The 19,350-nt window shown below is 36.9% G+C and overlaps 1 protein-coding gene across 1 annotated transcript in view; it reads right to left on the bottom strand.

Annotated features, from left to right (window-relative positions):
* Positions 1 to 19,350, bottom strand: part of LOC131677954 (multiple epidermal growth factor-like domains protein 10) — an 86,066-nt gene that overhangs the window by 34,776 nt on the left and 31,940 nt on the right. Inside the window, exons 2-4 of the mRNA XM_058958057.1 lie at positions 13,064 to 13,210; positions 12,612 to 13,007; positions 12,366 to 12,511 (exon numbers count right to left, since the gene is read on the bottom strand). Of these exons, the coding sequence (XP_058814040.1) occupies positions 12,366 to 12,511; positions 12,612 to 13,007; positions 13,064 to 13,210 (689 nt within the window). The remainder of the gene's footprint in view (positions 1 to 12,365; positions 12,512 to 12,611; positions 13,008 to 13,063; positions 13,211 to 19,350) is intronic.

The following is a 19,350-nucleotide window of genomic DNA, read 5'->3' as shown; positions in this document are numbered from 1 at the left end:
TGTGATAAATACAAGTGTAGGTTGGAAAATCAATATTTTGCTTTGTTGTCCTCTAACGCGACATTTTCACCTCTCAGAATAAAATGACAACCTGAAAACATCAAACCCATAACATTAACGTTGTGTTAGGACTGTTAAAATATTCAATTAAGTTTTTTGAGCGCACATAGTAGGATTTTTCAAACGACGAGCTGTTATTAGTTGCAAGATGCGTGCAAACGTTGTCCCCTAACGTTGGAATGTGTCTAAAGGTGGGTGTATTGCATTTTTTTTAATTTTTTTCTCCCAGATTTATATATGGATACTAAGGAAGAGCTCTTCCATGTTTTGGGGAACTCTTCAGATTGTAAAGACATTAAAAAAGCCAGAAGTATGGAGTTGTAAGCTCGATTGCTAGGTTTTTCATAAATAATGGTGGAATTCCATCAGGGACAGCACCTTTTGATGAACCTAAAAGCTATGACATGACTGACGCCAATGTCCATAGGAAATTCTGGAAGAAAAGCAAAATAATCGCGATCGCGGTCTTGTTCATAAAAAGTTGTATATATTTCTTGGAAGAATGTTGCAAATATGTTGCAGATTTCTTCTGGGCTATTATTACGTGGTCATCCAAGTGCATTGTTGAGAAATTGTCTGATTTTAATTTAGTTTTGACGTAGTTAAAAAATTTCTTTTGATTGGATATAATCTGCTGTTCAGTTTTAGAATTATCATCCGCAAGTGCAGAATCTATGGCCGTATTTAGTTTATCGTAGATGTCGAGATGTTGTTCCAAGTGCTCATTATTTTGATTTTTCTTGTTTAGCTTGTGGGCTTTTTGTTTCCTATTTTTCAGATTTATAATTTGCCTGTTATACCAAATAGGATGCTTCGAGCTACCGTATCGTCTTTTCTTCTTAATAGGCACCTCTTCATGAATTTCGAAAATTATTTTGTAAAATATGTCCAGAGCGGTTTCAATATTAGTTTCATTCCTAAGAGTATTTCGCCAGTCTAAACTACCTACCTTCCATCTAATATTGCCATAGTTGGCTTCATGGTATTCAAAGACTTCATCAAAGTCATAGTCATTTGGTACTTGATTTTCATGGATTAGCAAAGAAAACTCTTCATTTTTCCACAAAAGAACTAAAGATTCAGATACACAGAAATAATCCTGAGTATTTGTAAATAAAAGGTCAAGATAGCAATTCTGTTGATTTTTTACATGATTTATTTGATGTAATCCTATGCTAGCAGTTTTGTCAAATATTCGTTTTCTCCTACGACTGGGATTAAATTATTTTCGTTTTCAGAATCCGGAATAAAATCGGCACTGCGCTGGTTAAAGTTTCCGTAAATGTGAACTTTAACCTCGGCTGGAAGTTCAAATAAAATTTGTTTAGCAATTTCGAAAAATGCTTCGTAAGATGTTATATTATCATGCTCTAGTGGGAATTATACAGAGGCAAAAACATGCATTGCGCCTGAAATGTTTGCTTTAACCCACACATGTTCAAATTCCTTAAACTTCACTGTGGGAAGAATTTCAGAATTAAATTGAGCGGGAACGCCTATAACAATTCCTCCACCAGACTTGAGATTTTAGAAGATTTAGGTCGTCTCTGAATACGTTAAAATCACTACCAAAAATTTCCTCACTTTTTATGCTATCGTTCCAACTTGTTTCAGTGCCTAGAATAACAGAACAAGATGAGCTCAATACATTACTATAAATTTTGCTTATTTTAGATGCGCTCTGCATACGATTAAAATTTTGACAATGTTTCAAAATTTCTGAGAACGTTTCTGATAAGGTTAATGGCAATTTGTCATGCTTAGGAGTATGATGCAAAACTATTAATCCGTTTTCATCCGTAGCCGGTTCGTCATGGTCTGCCTCTGAAGAGTGCGTTAGGTTGGACGAAAACACGAATGCTCACAGGAACAAGCTGAACTGCGCTGAGAAAGAATTCGTCAAGACGGGGGTTACAACCCTATCTGGTGTGGAAGTTGAGTTAAATTGATGTACAACCGGGTATGGGTTCAGTGTTTCACCACGTTGAAACCTGATACCACGCAGATTTTCCCGGGGAAGAAAGTTGCTAACTGTTGGACGACTGCCTTGAGTATTGTTGTTGTTGTATAGGAATATTGCTGCGATTGTTACGATTGTAGTTACGATTGTTGTTGCGATAGTTGTTGCTATTGTTGTTGTCATTGAGGTTGTAGTTGTAGTTGTGCTTCTGGATATCTGATATTTATTTGTGTCATTGGTATTACGCCTATGTTGGTGTCTGTTTTCATCGCGATCATTTATTACCAGATACAACTGCTTTTTATTAGCTTTTCTTCGTGCCATCGCCCTTTCTTTAACCTTTTTCTGTTGAATTCTACGCTGATTACGTGCGTCGTACTCCGGCCAGTCAGAGCGCCACACTTTCTTCGAACCCAAAAAGCGCCTCCCTTCAGTTGCTTCGGCAGTGGAGCGGTGACCTGAGTTACCGGATTTTGGTGATTGGGCATTTAATTCGTCCATCAAGCTGGAGCCCGCTGGTGGCAAACAATCATCGCGTATACTGCTATCCAAAGTGTTAATTGTGCCGGCAAGAGATTGTACTTCTTTGAGAATGTCACAGCAAACTGAATTTGTTAAAGTTTTCACTTCGTCTAAAACTTCACGCGTAGGACGCGATTCGCTCATAAAGTGTTCATTGCAATGAGCTGCCATATCTGTGGTAAGGGTGCTTAAGTTCTGAACTTCGCTGCAGATTTTTTTCAATTATCTGGTCGAATCGGCAGTGAGATCATTTACATACTCCTTAATGTGTTTTTTTTTTGTGGAACCCAAAGCAATGTTGAACAGTGATGTGATATGGTTTTTTAATGTGACCAGCTCATCGGCCTTATTAAAAGAATTGCTGTCAATGGCCTGTGATAGTGCCGCATTTGCCACTTGCGACGATGTGTTTATGTTCACATTCGGCACTGATTCTTTAAGCTGCAACTCAACGTTTTCAAGTAGTGAAAAATTGTTCCCAAACCTGAGGGGTAACGCAACAGTAAATGAGTGTTTGGGACCGTGAATAAAAGGTGGAGATAGTGTTCTGGGTAAATTGTCGGATCGATGTTTTTGAGGGGATTCCCTCATAGTGTTATGACTGTTAGTCTGTGCCTTTACTACGTCCATAGAAGCGCATTTTATGCCCCTCAAACCATCCCCAAACATTTTGCATCTTACCCTGTCCTTGAAAATTCTTAATGAAAAAAATATTTAAAATCGCTCAAGTGAGGGTGGGGGGTGAGGTGTGAAAAAACACTTTTTGCGAATTGTTTTAGAACTTTGCCTGAAGCAAATTTATTAAAACTTATTTACATTATAGTGTACCATTTTAACAACATGCTGTAATTTTTCTATGCAAAAATATCGTCTCTGGAAAAGAACTTGATTTGCGGTGTTACCTGCTATTAAACAACTCCTTAACCGATTTCTTTCAAACTATGCTTACACATTCTATGTTAAAAATACCTAATCCCTACGTTGAGTTTTTGAGATAATTTTTCATTTAAAGGGATGTTTACTCATAAAAAGGTGGAATTTTTCGTGAAAAATAGTAGTTTTTATTTAAAGTGAGTAAAAAACCCCTAATCAAAAATTTATCTCAAAAATTCAACGTAAGGGTTGGGTATTTTTTACATAGAATGTGTATGCAAAGTTTGATAGAAATCGGTTGAGTAGTTTTGGAATGGCAGGTAACACCACAAATCAAATTTTTCCAGAGACGTTCTACAAAAAGCTTCGTCACCGAGTCGTTTGTCGATATTTTTGCATAGAAAAATTACAGCATGTTATTGAAAAGATATACTATAATGTACAAAAGTTTTGATCAATTCGCTGCACGAAAAGTTATTAAAAAAAATCGCAAAAAAGATTTTTTTTCTCGCTGAAATCCTTGAACCTCCACCACCCCTTAAAACAACTAAACAACAAAATGAAGCGCAAGCAACCTATTGACGAAGCTACAATCAGAAAAAAAATCACTAGCTGATATGCTTTTGATTCTCGAATCAATCGCCTTATCAATCATGTTATTACGAAGCAATTTAACTCTGTAATGTCTATATGAAAATAGTTTGGCTTGGAAAAATAGACGATGTTTTTATTTATGTGCACTGGTGGGACTGCACGAGTCCACCACCTGCCGAAAAACGATAAATGCTGAAAGAATGATACAAAATTGTTAGCTTACATAACCGATCTTGTGGTAACCGTTGGCACAAGTGCATTTTCCAACGCTCTCCCCGTTTCGTATCGTTGTAATTTGGCAGCGGGAGAATGGAATGTTGTATAGGCACTGAAGATCTTCATCGCACAGATCATAGAGCTTTCTGACAACTGAAACGAAAAGCTGAAAAATTTAAGGGTTGTGTACAAGACACGACCACGATGACATTAAAAATGTAGCCAGTTTTATAAGCAATCAATATTATCCGTGGCCAAATTAAAACCCCTTAATGCCATAGACTGCTTCAGAACTACACACAGGCATGCTATTCTTCACTAGAGATAATTGTTGAATTTTTAAATTAAAATCGATAACCTATAGTGTGATAAATTCAAGTTTTAAAAAAGTTTTATTCAAATCCATGAAATGGGAACATCAATTAATGATGCTCACAAACAAAACCTTACATCTATCTTTAAATACCTGCTATCAAATTAAATGTTTGCAAGCATGATAGAAAATTAACTGGTCATAACTCAAACTATTCGTAAACAAAGAAAGTTTAACATATGTATCTTTATATATTCGGTAGTATAATTAACATTAACTCTGAAATGTTCTATATTTGGAGTCCATTGGCGGAATCCTGAAAAGGACTATTTGTGGAATCCACAAACACGCGTGCTATGGAATGAAAAGTACTAAACTAACTAAGGGCTTTTGGTTTAACAAAAATCACATGCAGAATGGAACAATTAGTCAGCTGCAAAACAAGGTCTGCCTTCTCACGCTACTTACATCAGATAAATATTTCGAAATAACAAGAAACAACCCTTCCCTTCAGAATCTAATATGAAATACTGATAGCTTGGAACGTGACATCGGCTTTTATCTCTTTCGCACTGATGATGGAAGGACTACCTTCACGAGAATAACGAAAAAATATTTGCGGATTTTTCACATCCTCCGATTTCTATAATATTGTAGACTTTTGGATTTGGTTTTCGCCAATTTCAGCATGACAATATACTTTTAAATAACTGTACATGTTTGTATTGCTTCGGAAGGATAATTTTAAACAAATCACAGATTGTTGTAAATTTCAGATTGTCAATGTACGCGCAAGCAACAAGTAACGAATATAAACGGCGGAATTAGGTTATCGTTGTCATCGTCAAGAATTTTTCAAACTTGTTCTTCATTGTTGGTTATAGCCCTGAAAAGGGCTTTTAATTTACAAAAATAACATGCGAAATGGAACCAACAGTCAGCCGCAATAACGGTTTGCCGTCTCTTCCAGCCACGTGCTACTTACATCGGATAAATAATTAAAATTGGAAAGAAACAAACAACCTTCCCCTTCAACAGATAATTTGAAATACTGATAGTTTGAAACGTGACATCGGCTTTTATCACTTTCGCATTGTTGATGGAAGGACTGCCTTCATGAAAAATGACGAACAAAAATTTGCGGATTCTTTTTGGTACGGCTTTCGCTAGTTGGCAGTGTTGCTACATTCTCCAATTTTCTGAAACATTGCAGAATTTTGGATTATGTTTCCGAAAGATTATTTTTTAATAAATCACAGGTTTTCACCAATTTCAGCCTCGAAATGTACTTTAAGTAGCTGCCCATTTTTGTATTGTTTCGGAAGGATAAATTTAAACAAATAACAGATTGTTGCAAATTTCAGATTGCTTGCGCGTGTGCAAGCAACAAATAACGAATATAAATTGCGCAATTGAATTATCGCTGTCAATGATTGGAAATATTCAAATTTGTTCTTCATTGTTTGTTATAGCCCTTAAAAGGGTTTTTAATTTAACAATAACATGCAGAATGGAACGATTAGTCGGCTTCAACTGGCTGGTTTGGCAACTCTTCCTGCCGCGCGCTTTTTACATCGGATCACCCCCAGCGGTAGCAGTGATCAAATGCAGCACTCTACGCAGCGCATTGTCAACATGCATGATTGCTACTGCTGTTCTTTATGGCCCGAAGTCGCTCGAGAAATGATATTCTTTAAATAGTCGAGGATGACGTCATTCATAGAAGCGTAGTGTGCTGGGTGCTCAAATCTGTCGTACGAGACGCTATAGATACGATGTTATTTGGCTGGCAAAAGAGCAACAACTGATTCAAACAGGCACACGGCACATTTATTTATAACTTTTCGTGTTCGTTTGAATCACTAAGCTGCTCCCTTTCGACGGCGCTGCCGGGGATAGATTGACTGATGTATGAGAGTTTTCACGTTTTCGAGATCTGTTCATTTTTGCTTGTTTTTCAATAGTGTACTATTGAAATACAAAAACACTATAGCAATAAAACATAATTTCAGTTAATTCTGAATTGTTTAGTGAAAACCAGACGGAAATCCGTTCATAAATAAGAAAGTTATTAGCGTTCAAAATAGTGACGCAAAAACGTGACATCGTTTGATTTTAGATTTTAGAATGACACCCTGCCCCAGATAGTGCAGTAAGACATTTTCAATGTCAAAAAACAGAGACAGAAATTATATTTTATTGATGTTTCGCGCCATTGCTTTTGAAGAATCAATTCATTATTCTTTGGGTTTGACCTACTTACTTGGAAGACATTGATTTTATTCTCGGTTCAAGATATGGCTGATTCGACAGCGACACACGTCACTGCATCTGGAGTTTTCTGCTATGCACTCTCATCACGGTAGCATTTTTCACCTAGATATACATCCGGCAAACACAAATCCTTGCCAGCGTTCGGGTGTTTACCCACTGCACAAACACATATGCCATCGCGACAGTACATGTAGTCACCGACACAATTGTTTGTTAGCCGGCAATATTGGCCAAGGTAGCTAGTTTTGTAACACCGCCGTTCCCGCTCAACATAATGAGTTTCCTCTCGGCATTGGCACGAATTTGCACGGCACTCGGAGTCACAGCAAACTGAATTTGTTAGTTTTCACTTCGTCTAAAACTTCACGCATAGGACGCGATTCGCTCATATAGTGTTCATTGCAATGAGCTGCCATATCTGTGGTAAGGGTGCTTAAGTTCTGAACTTCGCTGCAGATTTTTTTCAATTCTCTGGTCAAATCGGCAGTGAGATCATTTACATGCTCCTCAATGTGTTTTTTTGTGGGACCCAAAGCAATGTTGAACAGTGATCAGCTCATCGGCCTTATTAAAAGAATTGCTGTCAATGGCCTGCGATAAAGCCGCATTTGCCACTTGCGAAGATGTGTTTATGTTCACATTCGGCACTGATTTTTTAAGCTGCAACTCAACGTTTTCAAATAAGTCAATAATTGAATTGAACTTTTTTATGTCAGCTGCTATATGTAAGTTGCAGTCCGTTGGCGTAGTAATAGATTCAAATAGTTTTTCCTGTTGGTTTAGCACCTTCGTGTGTCTATGCCTGCCTTTAGATTATGCTGGCAGTCTGCACATAAGGGAATCATGAAATGCGAAATAAATTTTTCTTGGTTTCGCTGGACTCTTACACAAGCTGCATGATAACATTTTCTACAGAATTCACACCAGAGATGCCAGGTACTTTTTTCAAATGTCTGCAATAAAAATTTTAAAAGTCTATGAAGAACAAAAATGTCAGGAAAGCTAGTGTAATCAAAGGCCTCTACATTCAAAAATCTGTAAATATCTGCAACAAAACTAAAAAATCTGCAAATATCTGCAACCAAACTAAAAAATCTGCAAATATCTGCGTCATCGAAGAAATCTGCAGCTTAAATTAAAAATCTGCGAATTTGCAGACTTGTCTGCAAATCTGGCATCTCTGATTCACACTGTAACAATAACCGATCATCGCTGATATTGCAAAATTACACACTGCAGCTCATTGTGATAACCGTACTTTAGTCGTATTGAACACTCCCAGTCAAAAAGGGCAAGTTACTGGCTAACGGGGAGCTATTTGCCAACTCGGATGCGCTAATTGCCCTTCAATTTGCCAGCAAATATCTGGCAATTAGTGGGCTATTTCAAATGCAACATTTGGGCGATTTGCCGCCGTCATTTTTTAGCCGCTCACCCGCCCTTAAATCGCCCCCGAATCGCCCAGGGAACGCGCCATTTAATCGCCCTTAATTGCCTAATATGAAAATTACAAATATTACTTATTTTCGGATTCATTAGCTACTCACATAAACTTATCACTACACTAGGTAATCACCACCAAACTATAGGAAGAATCAATGGTGAAACTGACATTGCACACCAAAACTTACCTCAATCTGACTTTTATTAAGAGTTTAGGTCAGATATCTTGTTCCACTATATTTACACACTATTCCACAATTTCCCACATTTGTTGGCTACAGTGGCGTAGCCAGAAATTTGGTTTGGAGAGGGTTTTGATGAAAATCGCAAATTTTTTGAAAAAATGCTAAATTTTAATATGAGTTTGATAAATTATTGAAAACTCAAAAACATAAGTAGTCTAACAGATGTCATTCCAGTCTACAAACAAGAAGAATCAACATGGAACAGTTTTCAAACCTCTATAGATTATTTTCTTGTATAATATGTCAATGAAGTCAAAAATTGCGATCTTTTAAAGTGGGATAAATGATCTAAAAAAATTTCAACGTTCAAGATCACCTAATATAATAATCCTTGACTTTGAAGGTTTGACAACTTTAGGAAGTGATCAACATAAAACAGTGCCTGCTTTGATATAGAAATTTTAGTGATTAACTCTCATAGAGGTAATTATAGTGAATTAATTTTTCAAAAATATTAAGAGACCATGTCTTGCCTTCAGCAAAGTTTTTGATAATGTCATTTCAAACAATTTTGTTGAAAATATGAAGGCTACATGAATTCAACATATAGGGATTTAAATGGACTCGAAAATTTAGGTGAAAACTATTTTTTTCTGCGCTACGGATAAAATTGTTTGAAACAATCATTGCGATTTGAGAACACAAAACCTATAACTAAATTATGGATGGATGGAACTGAAACTTGCGTTTCGACTTCATCTCATTAGAATCCGACACTAACTTGGTGGGCGGCCTAAGCTAGCGCCGAATTGATGCTAGCTCCTGAAAATAAAATCACTCTTTGTGTTTTTGAGTCCTTTTTATATCTGGGAATTATTTGTTTTAAATCCAGTTCCCTTATTTTTTTGAAAGCTTCAAAGGCACCTTGAACGCAATGTGAATTTATTATTTAATTACCGCAGAAGAGATTTATCAAATACAGTAATTTCAGAATAGCTTGTTGTAATGGTTTTCTACTACTATATTTCGATACTCTGAATATGTGGGATATTTATGTCTTTGACAAAGTTGTTTGAAATAACACTTTCGAAAACTTTGCTGGAGACATTAAGTCTCGACCCAAATTTGGTTGAAGAGTAATTCTTGTCTATAATTACTTCTAGGAGGATTAACCGTCAAAATTATTCTATCAGCAGATGAACAGTTTTACGTTTTGAAATTCTTCAATGTTACTTAACATCGAAATTTGGCAGTTTCGAATGAATGTGATCGTGACCGTTAAAAATTTATCGAGCATTAATTTTTCTTTTCTTCATTAGTCAACCTCACAACTTGCAGTACTAGTACGTAGCACACAAAATTTTAGTACGCCATTCATTGCATCCTACTAAGAGGCTATTCATATAGTTGATAATACAACAAAAATCCAATGCTCATAAAACCGATCCTGACCTGCTAGAGACAAAATTACATCAGCTTTCAACTAGTTTCTGAAATGTTATTCTTGTTGTTAACCATATTGAATTGTTGTCTAAACTCTACACAATCTAAAAAAATACATTTTCAGCAAATGTTGAAATGTATGTAAGTTTTCGGTAAACAAGCTTATGTTTTATATGCAATCAACCTATTCAAATTTAGATTCCCATTCGAAAAATTGTCTCTAATCCATATTTTGAAGCATCTTTCCAAAAATGAGCTCATAATAATTCAGACAGTTATTTTATTTTACATTGAAGTAATTTGACAAGTATGGGATTTTGGCTAAGAGATAAGTTACAAGATCCCCTTCCCACAATTTTCCAAAAGTTCTCATGACGCTTTAAACACAGTTCTCAATGTAGTGATCAGAGAATATTTTTCCAAAAATATTTTGTGGAATATTAAATTAAATTCGTCAGAATCAATTTTTTTTCAATCCAATTAATTTTGGTTTGGGGGGGTTTTAACCCCCAACCCCCCCCCCCCCTGGCTACGCCACTGGTTGGCTAAATGAAGTGCACTAGACAAACAAAATACAAGCGAGAACACGCTAATCGTTTAAAAAAACTATTTTAAGCTTAAGCTAAACATGAACCGCCATGTTTGAAAAACGCAAAAACAACCAAGTCCTTTTCAGCCGCCAGAAAATTTGTCTAAGTGTTGGAATTGCATTTAAATCGCATTCGCAAATTGCATTTGTTCCTAGGGGCAATTAGCACAGGCGAGTTGAGTTAAACGTCAAACTGTTTAAATCGCCTGACCATGATCGTCCGCATTTTTTTTTGACAGGGCACGTGCGACGGTAGAAAGAAATAACAATTAATTACGGACCGTAAAAACACGTCTATACTCAAAGGCGACAGACTAAGACTATTTACCTAATAAAAACAAAATTTCAACCCTCCTCGGACTTCCCTACAATATTTTTTTTCTTTTGATTATAGAGGTTTTAACCTTAAGGTCATTCGCCTCTTTTTGGATTAGATAAATCTCTCCAGAAAAAATTCTACTCCAATGACATTATTTTTTTTTAGAAGAGAACGAAAGATTTAAACCTTTACCACAGACTAACAGACATAACACTTAAAAACAAAGCTTCGCCCGCTTTAACGGTCATTTTAAATATATTTGTAGTTGGGACTATGGCTACATTTGAAATTATGGCGCCACTGACATATAAACAAGCATATGGGGGATAGACCACTAGTGAAAAATTGTTCCCAAACCTGAGGGGTAACGCAACAGTAAATGATTGTTTGGGACCGTGAATAAAAGGTGGAGATAGTGTTCTGGGTAAATTGTCGGATCGATGTTTTGAGGGGATTCCCTCATAGTGTTATGACTGTTAGTCTGTGCCTTTACTACGTCCATAGAAGCGCATTTTATGCCCCTCAAACCATCCCCAAACATTTTGCATCTTACCCTGTCCTTGAAAATTCTTAATGAAAAAAATATTTAAAATCGCTCAAGTGAGGGTGGGGGGTGAGGTGTGAAAAAACACTTTTTGCGAATTGTTTTAGAACTTTGCCTGAAGCAAATTTATTAAAACTTATTTACATTATAGTGTACCATTTTAACAACATGCTGTAATTTTTCTATGCAAAAATATCGTCTCTGGAAAAGAACATGATTTGCGGTGTTACCTGCTATTAAACAACTCCTTAGCCGATTTCTTTCAAACTTTGCTTACACATTCTATGTCAAAAATACCTAATCCCTACGTTGAGTTTTTGAGATAATTTTTCATTTAAAGGGATGTTTACTCATAAAAAGGTGGAATTTTTCGTGAAAAATAGTAGTTTTTATTTAAAGTGAGTAAAAAAACCCTAATCAAAAATTTATCTCAAAAATTCAACGTAAGGGTTGGGTATTTTTTACATAGAATGTGTATGCAAAGTTTGATAGAAATCGGTTGAGTAGTTTTGGAATGGCAGGTAACACCGCAAATCAAATTTTTCCAGAGACGTTCTACAAAAAGCTTCGTCACCGAGTCGTTTGTCGATATTTTTGCATAGAAAAATTACAGCATGTTATTGAAAAGATATACTATAATGTACAAAAGTTTTGATCAATTCGCTGCACGAAAAGTTATTAAAAAAAATCGCAAAAAAGATTTTTTTTCTCGCTGAAACCCTTGAACCCCCACCGCCCCTTAAAACAACTAAACAACAAAATGAAGCGCAAGCAACCTATTGACGAAGCTACAATCAGAAAAAAAAATCACTAGCTGATATGCTATTGATTCTCGAATCAATCGCCTTATCAATCACATTATTACGAAGCAATTTAACTCTGTAATGTCTATATGTAAATAGTTTGGCTTGGAAAAATAGACGATGTTTTTATTTATGTGCACTGGTGGAGCCACCGTGCGACTGCACGAGTCCACCACCTGCCGAAAAACGATAAATGCTGAAAGAATGATACAAAATTGTTAGCTTACATAACCGATCTCGTGGTAACCGTTGGCACAAGTGCATTTTCCAACGCTCTCCCCGTTTCGTACCGTTGTGATTTGGCAGCGGGAGAATGGAATGTTGTATAGGCATTGAAGATCTTCCTCGCACAGATCATAGAGCTTTCTGACAACTGAAACGAAAAAACAGAGACAGAAATTATATTTTATTGATGTTACGCGCCATTGCTTTTGAAGAATCAATTCATTATTCTTTGGGTTTGACCTACTTACTTGGAAGACATTGATTTTGTTCTCGGTTCAAGATATGGCTGATTCGACAGCGACACACGTCACTGCATCTGGAGTTTTCTGCTATGCACTCCTCATCACGGTAGCATTTTTCACCCAGATATACATCCGGCAAACACAAATTCTTGCCAGCGTTCGGGTGTTTACCCACTGCACAAACACATATGCCATCGCGACAGTACATGTAGTCACCGACACAATTGTTTGTTAGCCGGCAATATTGGCCAAGGTAGCTAGTTTTGTAACACCGCCGTTCCCGCTCAACATAATGAGTTTCCTCTCGGCATTGGCACGAGTTTGCACGGCACTCGGAGTCCGTACTTAGCAGATACTGACACTGGTCGTCGTGCTGACAGTAGTCGCCTATTGCCGTTGCAACTGAAAATGATAGGCAGTAAATAACTGAACTGATCAGGAACAGATTTACCGTGTACATCGGATGCACTCGCGCGTATAGTTGTTAGTAAGTATAAAATATCCCTGGAGACAAGAGCAAATGCCGAAGGTAGTGGGAGGGTTGTAGTGCTCACAGTATGCATTTGTCGGGCATTCCGAGTCGACACGACAAACGCTGGTTGTACCTATGGGAAATAGAGTTTATATAATATAATCTCTTTACGTTTCTGGATCAAGAATGCATTGACAAAGTCCAACCATAAGTAATCACTAAAGACTGAAATTTTTTCGCTCAGGTGCTCAACACCGCCTTTAAGCGGGCAAAGTATCTTACAAAAAAAACTAAACTTCCGAATTATTCCACTAAACCAATTCACATCTACAGTGAAATGCTAGTAACAGGCTACTCAAAAATATTTTTTTTAGTTGTTGAAATTTCCAAAAATAGTTAAAAAATTTTTAATGAAGATTACCACTAAACACAAAATAGTTTTTTTCCACGTTTTCCTCGACTTTTCAACTTTAAGCTTCAATTGCCTTTAACAGAAAGCTACGAATATTCAAACAATATGTGCGTATGAAACTAGGGGCAGATCACTCTAGGAATGTATAACAAATTTGCATTAACTTAGAAAAAATGCATTTAATTTCCATTTTTGCACTCCCTCGCAGAAAACTTTGCACTCCCTCGCAGAAAAGATTACTTAACAATCGTCCTACACTGATCCACTTTGTTCGATGTTTTGTTGAATGTAGGGCTGTTTTTTGCAGGGTTTTGACGTCTTGCACGCAACGCAAAATACATTGCACACAACGCAAAATGCATTACGAATTTCTATTTTGATGGAAAGAAATGCATTTAATTTCGCTGATTTTTAAAAATGCATCACAAGTGATCTGCCCCTAAGTATGAAAGGTGTGAGCGTTGGGAAGAAATGCTAGTGCGGATGACAACATACAATCATGTTTTAGTAGTTTTATTTAGATTTTTATAGAGACCGCCTAGAGGCTGTGGTGGGAACTAAAGGGTTAAGCCACATTGAATGATTAAATATTTGAAATTAAAATTCGACTGAGTTATAATATACACGTGAAAATATTTCTCTAAAGTTTTTCTGGCTATTCTGGTTCTAAAATGCAACTCTGATTACGAAATCGTTTCGTGAAAACGTCATATAATACATTTGGCAATGGTTCTTACTCCTGCAAATACTGTTAAAATTTGTGCATGTCTTATAGCATTAACATTCAAAGTTGTGTCAATTTTTTAATATTTCCTAAATTTTAGATTACAGAAAACTTAGAGTTCATATGTGTGCTTTGAAACTTCCAATGATTTCTTAGAACATTTGACGAATAGAAAAATCACCAAAAAAGTTATGTTGAAAAAGTCTTACTTATTTTGTCACAAAATACAAAACGTGCATTGATGGAACAGTAATTTTACATACAGGCCAGTTGATGCCCGTTGTAACTACTATTTTTTCTTGTAGTACTTTTCACTGTCTTTCTAAGGGGCCGTACACAAATGACGTAGCTTTTTTTCAGCGATTTTCGACCCCTCCCTCCCCCCTCGTAGCATTTGGTCACAAAATTCTAACCACCCCCTCGTAAATAACGTAGCATTTACCTACCCCCCCCCCCCCTTGTCCCATGCAAGCGGCCGGCAGATGAAAAAAATTACATATGTTTTTCAATTATTTTAAATACATGTCCTTTCAAAATGTTTGACGACTTTCATCAACATTTTCATTATAACACCAAATTGCGTGCAAAATAAGCCCAGTTCTCGACAAACGTATGATTATGGCTTAAAAGCCAACTGTCAAAACTCTCTTTGAAAGGAAATTCCGGACAAACCGTTACTGGCTAAACATGGTTCATAGCAGTTAATAAAAGAGAAAACTTTTCTCTTTTGTTTACTACCAACATCTGTGATTGGCGAGTAACGGTTTGTCCGGAATTTCCCTTCAAAGAGAATTTTGTCAGTTGGCTTTTAAGCTGTAATCATATGTTTGTCGAGATTTCATGATAAATATATAGTGTTGATAGTTTTGTTATGAATTGTATATGTCAAGGGGAGCACTAAGAGAAGTTCTCTCAGTTCACAATCCTGCAGCTGCCAATGATTCTAAGAAGCATACGTTCATCTAAATTACTAAATTTTGTTTGGTTGAATCCAAACTAAGTCTACTAGTTATCAACATAAGCTAACTAATGTAGCAAGTTAAATCCGCATTCAAAATCTTTTCGTATTTTTGAGAACTTGTGATTCCGCGAATCGTAAAATTTACCTCATGAAAAACCGTATCAAAAGCAACTTGTTTGAATTTCAATTTATTTCTCTTGGGAATCGAGGATCATTTAATTTGTTTTCTCTAAACAATGGGTTTTAAACTTAATGTTACGTCGCACAACTTCTGACCCTACCCTCCCCCTCGTCACACTTCGTCACAAATTTGGTATACCCTCCCTACCCCCCAAAATGCTACGTCATTTATGCATGGCCCCTAATAGAATCGAAATGTCTTCCACATATTTCCACATCTCCTAGTAATTGACGTTCAAAATGGCGGTATTTTTAAACTATTTTATTCAATAACTCTTAAGTTTTCAAATAAAAAATGTTGACGTCTTCGACAAATTGGTTTAATTTCTCAATTTCAACAACTTCTTCAAACATTTAAAAAATTGAAAAAATCTCAGAAAAAAGTTATAATGAAAAAATTGTTTTAAGTGTCTTCCACGAACAACGCACTTCATCTCAACACCGTTACATTTTGGAGAGTTTGCATGTTCAGGAAGTTTTCTCGTAGTAAAATTTTCTACAACTTTGCCATTGACATTATTTCTCTATCTCGAAAGTTAGTAGAAATATATTTTCTATCTCACTTTTAGGTGGATTAATCACAATTCAGTATACATCAAAAGAAGGGGGCATACATTCCAAAAAAGTCTTCCTAACACACCAAATCACTAAAGTTAACTCCTAGAGCACAATTAATTAAACGCACGTTTTGGTACCATTGCGACCACTGTGCATTGAAGGGCAAGGTTTGCCCATCCTTGCTGCTGTTAACAAAACGTTCAGAAAGCCAGTGATCAGATAATTTTTTTGCATTTCTCTGTATGTGTGTATGTATGTATGTGTGTATGTATGTATGTGTGTATGTATGTGCGTCTGTGTGTGTATGTGACCAAAAATGTCACTAATTTTTCTCAGAGATGGCGGAACCGATTTTGACAAACTTATCTCAAATGAAAGGTACAACGTTCCCATAGGCTGCTATTGAATTTCTAATGGATCCGACTTCTGGTTCCGGAATTACAGGGTGATCAGTACGATCACGTAGAAAATGTCGATTTTAATAAATTCTGCAATGAATGTATAAAGGTGAAATTTTTTCCAAAGCGTAACCACAACTACTTCGATTTGTAGTATTAGGTCACTAACATCCATTCAAAGTCTCTTGGCACCATTGGCCACCATCATCGGTTTCGGAAGCCCCGGCGGAAGTATACAAATTCAGAATAACAGTCACATCGGTTTCTCGGAGATGGCTAGACCAAACTTAGTCTCAAATGAAAGGTGTTGCGCCCCAATCCGACTTCCGGTTCTGGAGTTACGGGTTGTGGCGTGCGATCACATAGGAAATTGCGATTCAAACCGATACTCCGATGAAAGCAAAAAAGGTAAAAATTTCGGCTGTAGTCCACTAGGAGGTTGATAACTCTAATATCTTTCTCCGGACAAAACCAGCCTAGAGGCCGTGTGGCATCCGGCGGGTTGAAGTATGTCAACCAAGAATTGATCCATTGGGTTCCTGTTCCCAAGTCGTAGTAGGCAACTGAAAACAGGAGTCCTCAAGTCATGGTGTTACTCCGTGCCGAGGACTGAATGGCTGGCACGACTAAAATACGCCAGTAGCACACGGAGTGTCGTGGGTCTTACCCTTGCTGTGTTATGCGAATTTCTGACACAGTGGACGTTCGTTTCTTCGCAAATCGTGGGATTCAAATGATGGTCATGCCCCTAATACCCATTTCGGGGTTCGCTATATGCGATTATAAGCCAACGTGTGTGGTAACTTCTAGTTGCTGTACAACAAGTGCTGATGATGAAATGTGTAGTGCTGTAATCGAATATGGTTAGAGTTGCACAAATTAATCTTCAGCATAAACGTACAGCAACTATGAATCTATCTCGCCTTGTGCAGGAAGGAAAAGCGTCCATAGCTTTGGTTCACGAACCGTAATTCCATAAAGGAAACTTCTATGTTGGAAAGCTACTTAACCCCGTCTGCGTAGCTTTCAACAAAAATGGCATGACAAATCCACGTGAAATGCCTCGTGCATGTATACTTGCGAATAGTGCTATTGACGCTTGTCTTTATCGGACCTCACAACTCGTGATATTTGTACTGTCACGGTAAATATGACGTTGACAACATAAACAAGAAATACGTCTATTGTTCGGCATATTTGCCGCATAATGAACTATCACCTTCTGATGATTTCAAAAGGGTTGTATCATACTGTGACAGAAATGGGTTTCCTCTCATAATCGGCAGTGATCTAAATTCCCACCACATAATTTGGGGCAGCTCAGATATCAATTTGAGAGGCACCGAATTAATGGAATACTTAAGTACCACAAATCTGCACATTCTTAATGCAGGAAACCGCCCAACATTTGCACGAACTGGCAGAGAAGAGGTGTTAGATGTAACTCTCTGCTCTGACTGTATTACGCATGAGTTGGTAATTTTTTTTTAATTGCTCACCACACTCCCCCACACCATAGAACTCATACAAGAGCCCCCTGGTAGTGGACGCAACTTGTCTCAGCCCATGAACAATGGCAACAAAAACAAACAAAACAAATAAAACAAACTGAGCTGAGACAGAAATTTATTGATGTGCAATTAGTTTAAGATAATTAATTAAGGTGGAATCCCAGTGGAAATAGATTTCCTGTTAAGGGATCCACATTATAAATTAAATTAAAGTTAAATACTGCTGACGTATGTTTACATTATATTACAAAACAATATCATTAAATAAATATTTCGTTAAGCCTATGTTTAAAGTACTGTTTCAATCTAGCCTTGAAGATGGTACGATTATCGATTCTTTGCATGTCAAGTGGAAGTGCATTATATTTGGTAGGGCCAATAAAACAGAATGCGCTTTTGGCCAAGGTTTGTGGCTGCTCGAATGCGTTGCAAGTTACTATTTCGACATGTTGAACGAGAATGTGTTAAAGTTGTAAAATGTATATTATGCTGCGCGATGGAGTTATGTAGGTTGTCGTGTATGAATAATAGTGTTTGTACGTCACATAAGTGGGCTATGGGTAAAATATTGTGGGCACTTTCAGAGTATAACAACAAAGTCGAATATAATAGTGGTTTATTAAATATAATTTCCAGGGATCTGTTTTGTAGTGTTTGTAGCTTTTTAAGGTGAGAGCTCACTGCTCGCCCCCATACCGATACTAAGTAGTTAAGTTGTGAATGAATGTATGCAAAGTAGTAGTTCAACAGAGCTCGCTGGGGAACAAGCGCTTTAACTCTCCACAAAATACCACAAGAGGATGCCACACGCTTTTCGACAAATTTTATATGGTGTGTCCAGGATAACGTAGGATCTAAGTGTATACCCAAATATTTGAAACAGTCCACATTTTCAATTGTACAATCTCTAAGTTTGGGATGATGATGTGTTGGCAAAGTTTTCCGTATGGATCGGAAGATCATGTACTTAGTTTTGGAAAGGTTTAGTGATAATAAATTTGCTTTGAAATATTGGTCGAGAACACTTAGATCGTTATCGATCGAGTTAATAATAGTATTGACATCATTGTTGGGATAAAACAGAGCTGTGTCATCAGCAAATAGTCTAGGAGTTCCAGTAAGCCTCAAGTTACCTAGGTCATTAATATACAACAGAAATAACAAAGGTCCTATATTACTACCTTGAGGGACACCGATTCCAATGGGAGCAAGGCTACTACGTTCACCATCCACAGATACAAATTGCTTTCTATTCGTCAGGTAACTATGAATAACAGAATGAGCAATGCTCCTGATACCGTAACATTCATGCTTGGCCAGCAGTATTGTGTGGTCCAAAGTGTCAAATGCTTTTTTAAGGTCTAGGAATAGAGCACCAACAATGTTTTTATGATCCACTTCGCTCATTATTAGATCAACTAATTCAATTATAGCAGTTTGGGTGCTAGAGCCTTGTCTAAACCCATACTAAAATCTATAGAGGACGCTGTGTTTGTTCAAAAATTCTAATAATCTAGCAACAAATAATT

The sequence above is a fragment of the Topomyia yanbarensis genome, chromosome 1 (assembly GCF_030247195.1).
Source record: "Topomyia yanbarensis strain Yona2022 chromosome 1, ASM3024719v1, whole genome shotgun sequence".
Lineage (NCBI taxonomy): Eukaryota > Metazoa > Arthropoda > Insecta > Diptera > Culicidae > Topomyia > Topomyia yanbarensis.
The sequence above is the reverse complement of the archived record's forward strand: the minus strand, read 5'-3'. Positions and strand labels throughout refer to the sequence as shown.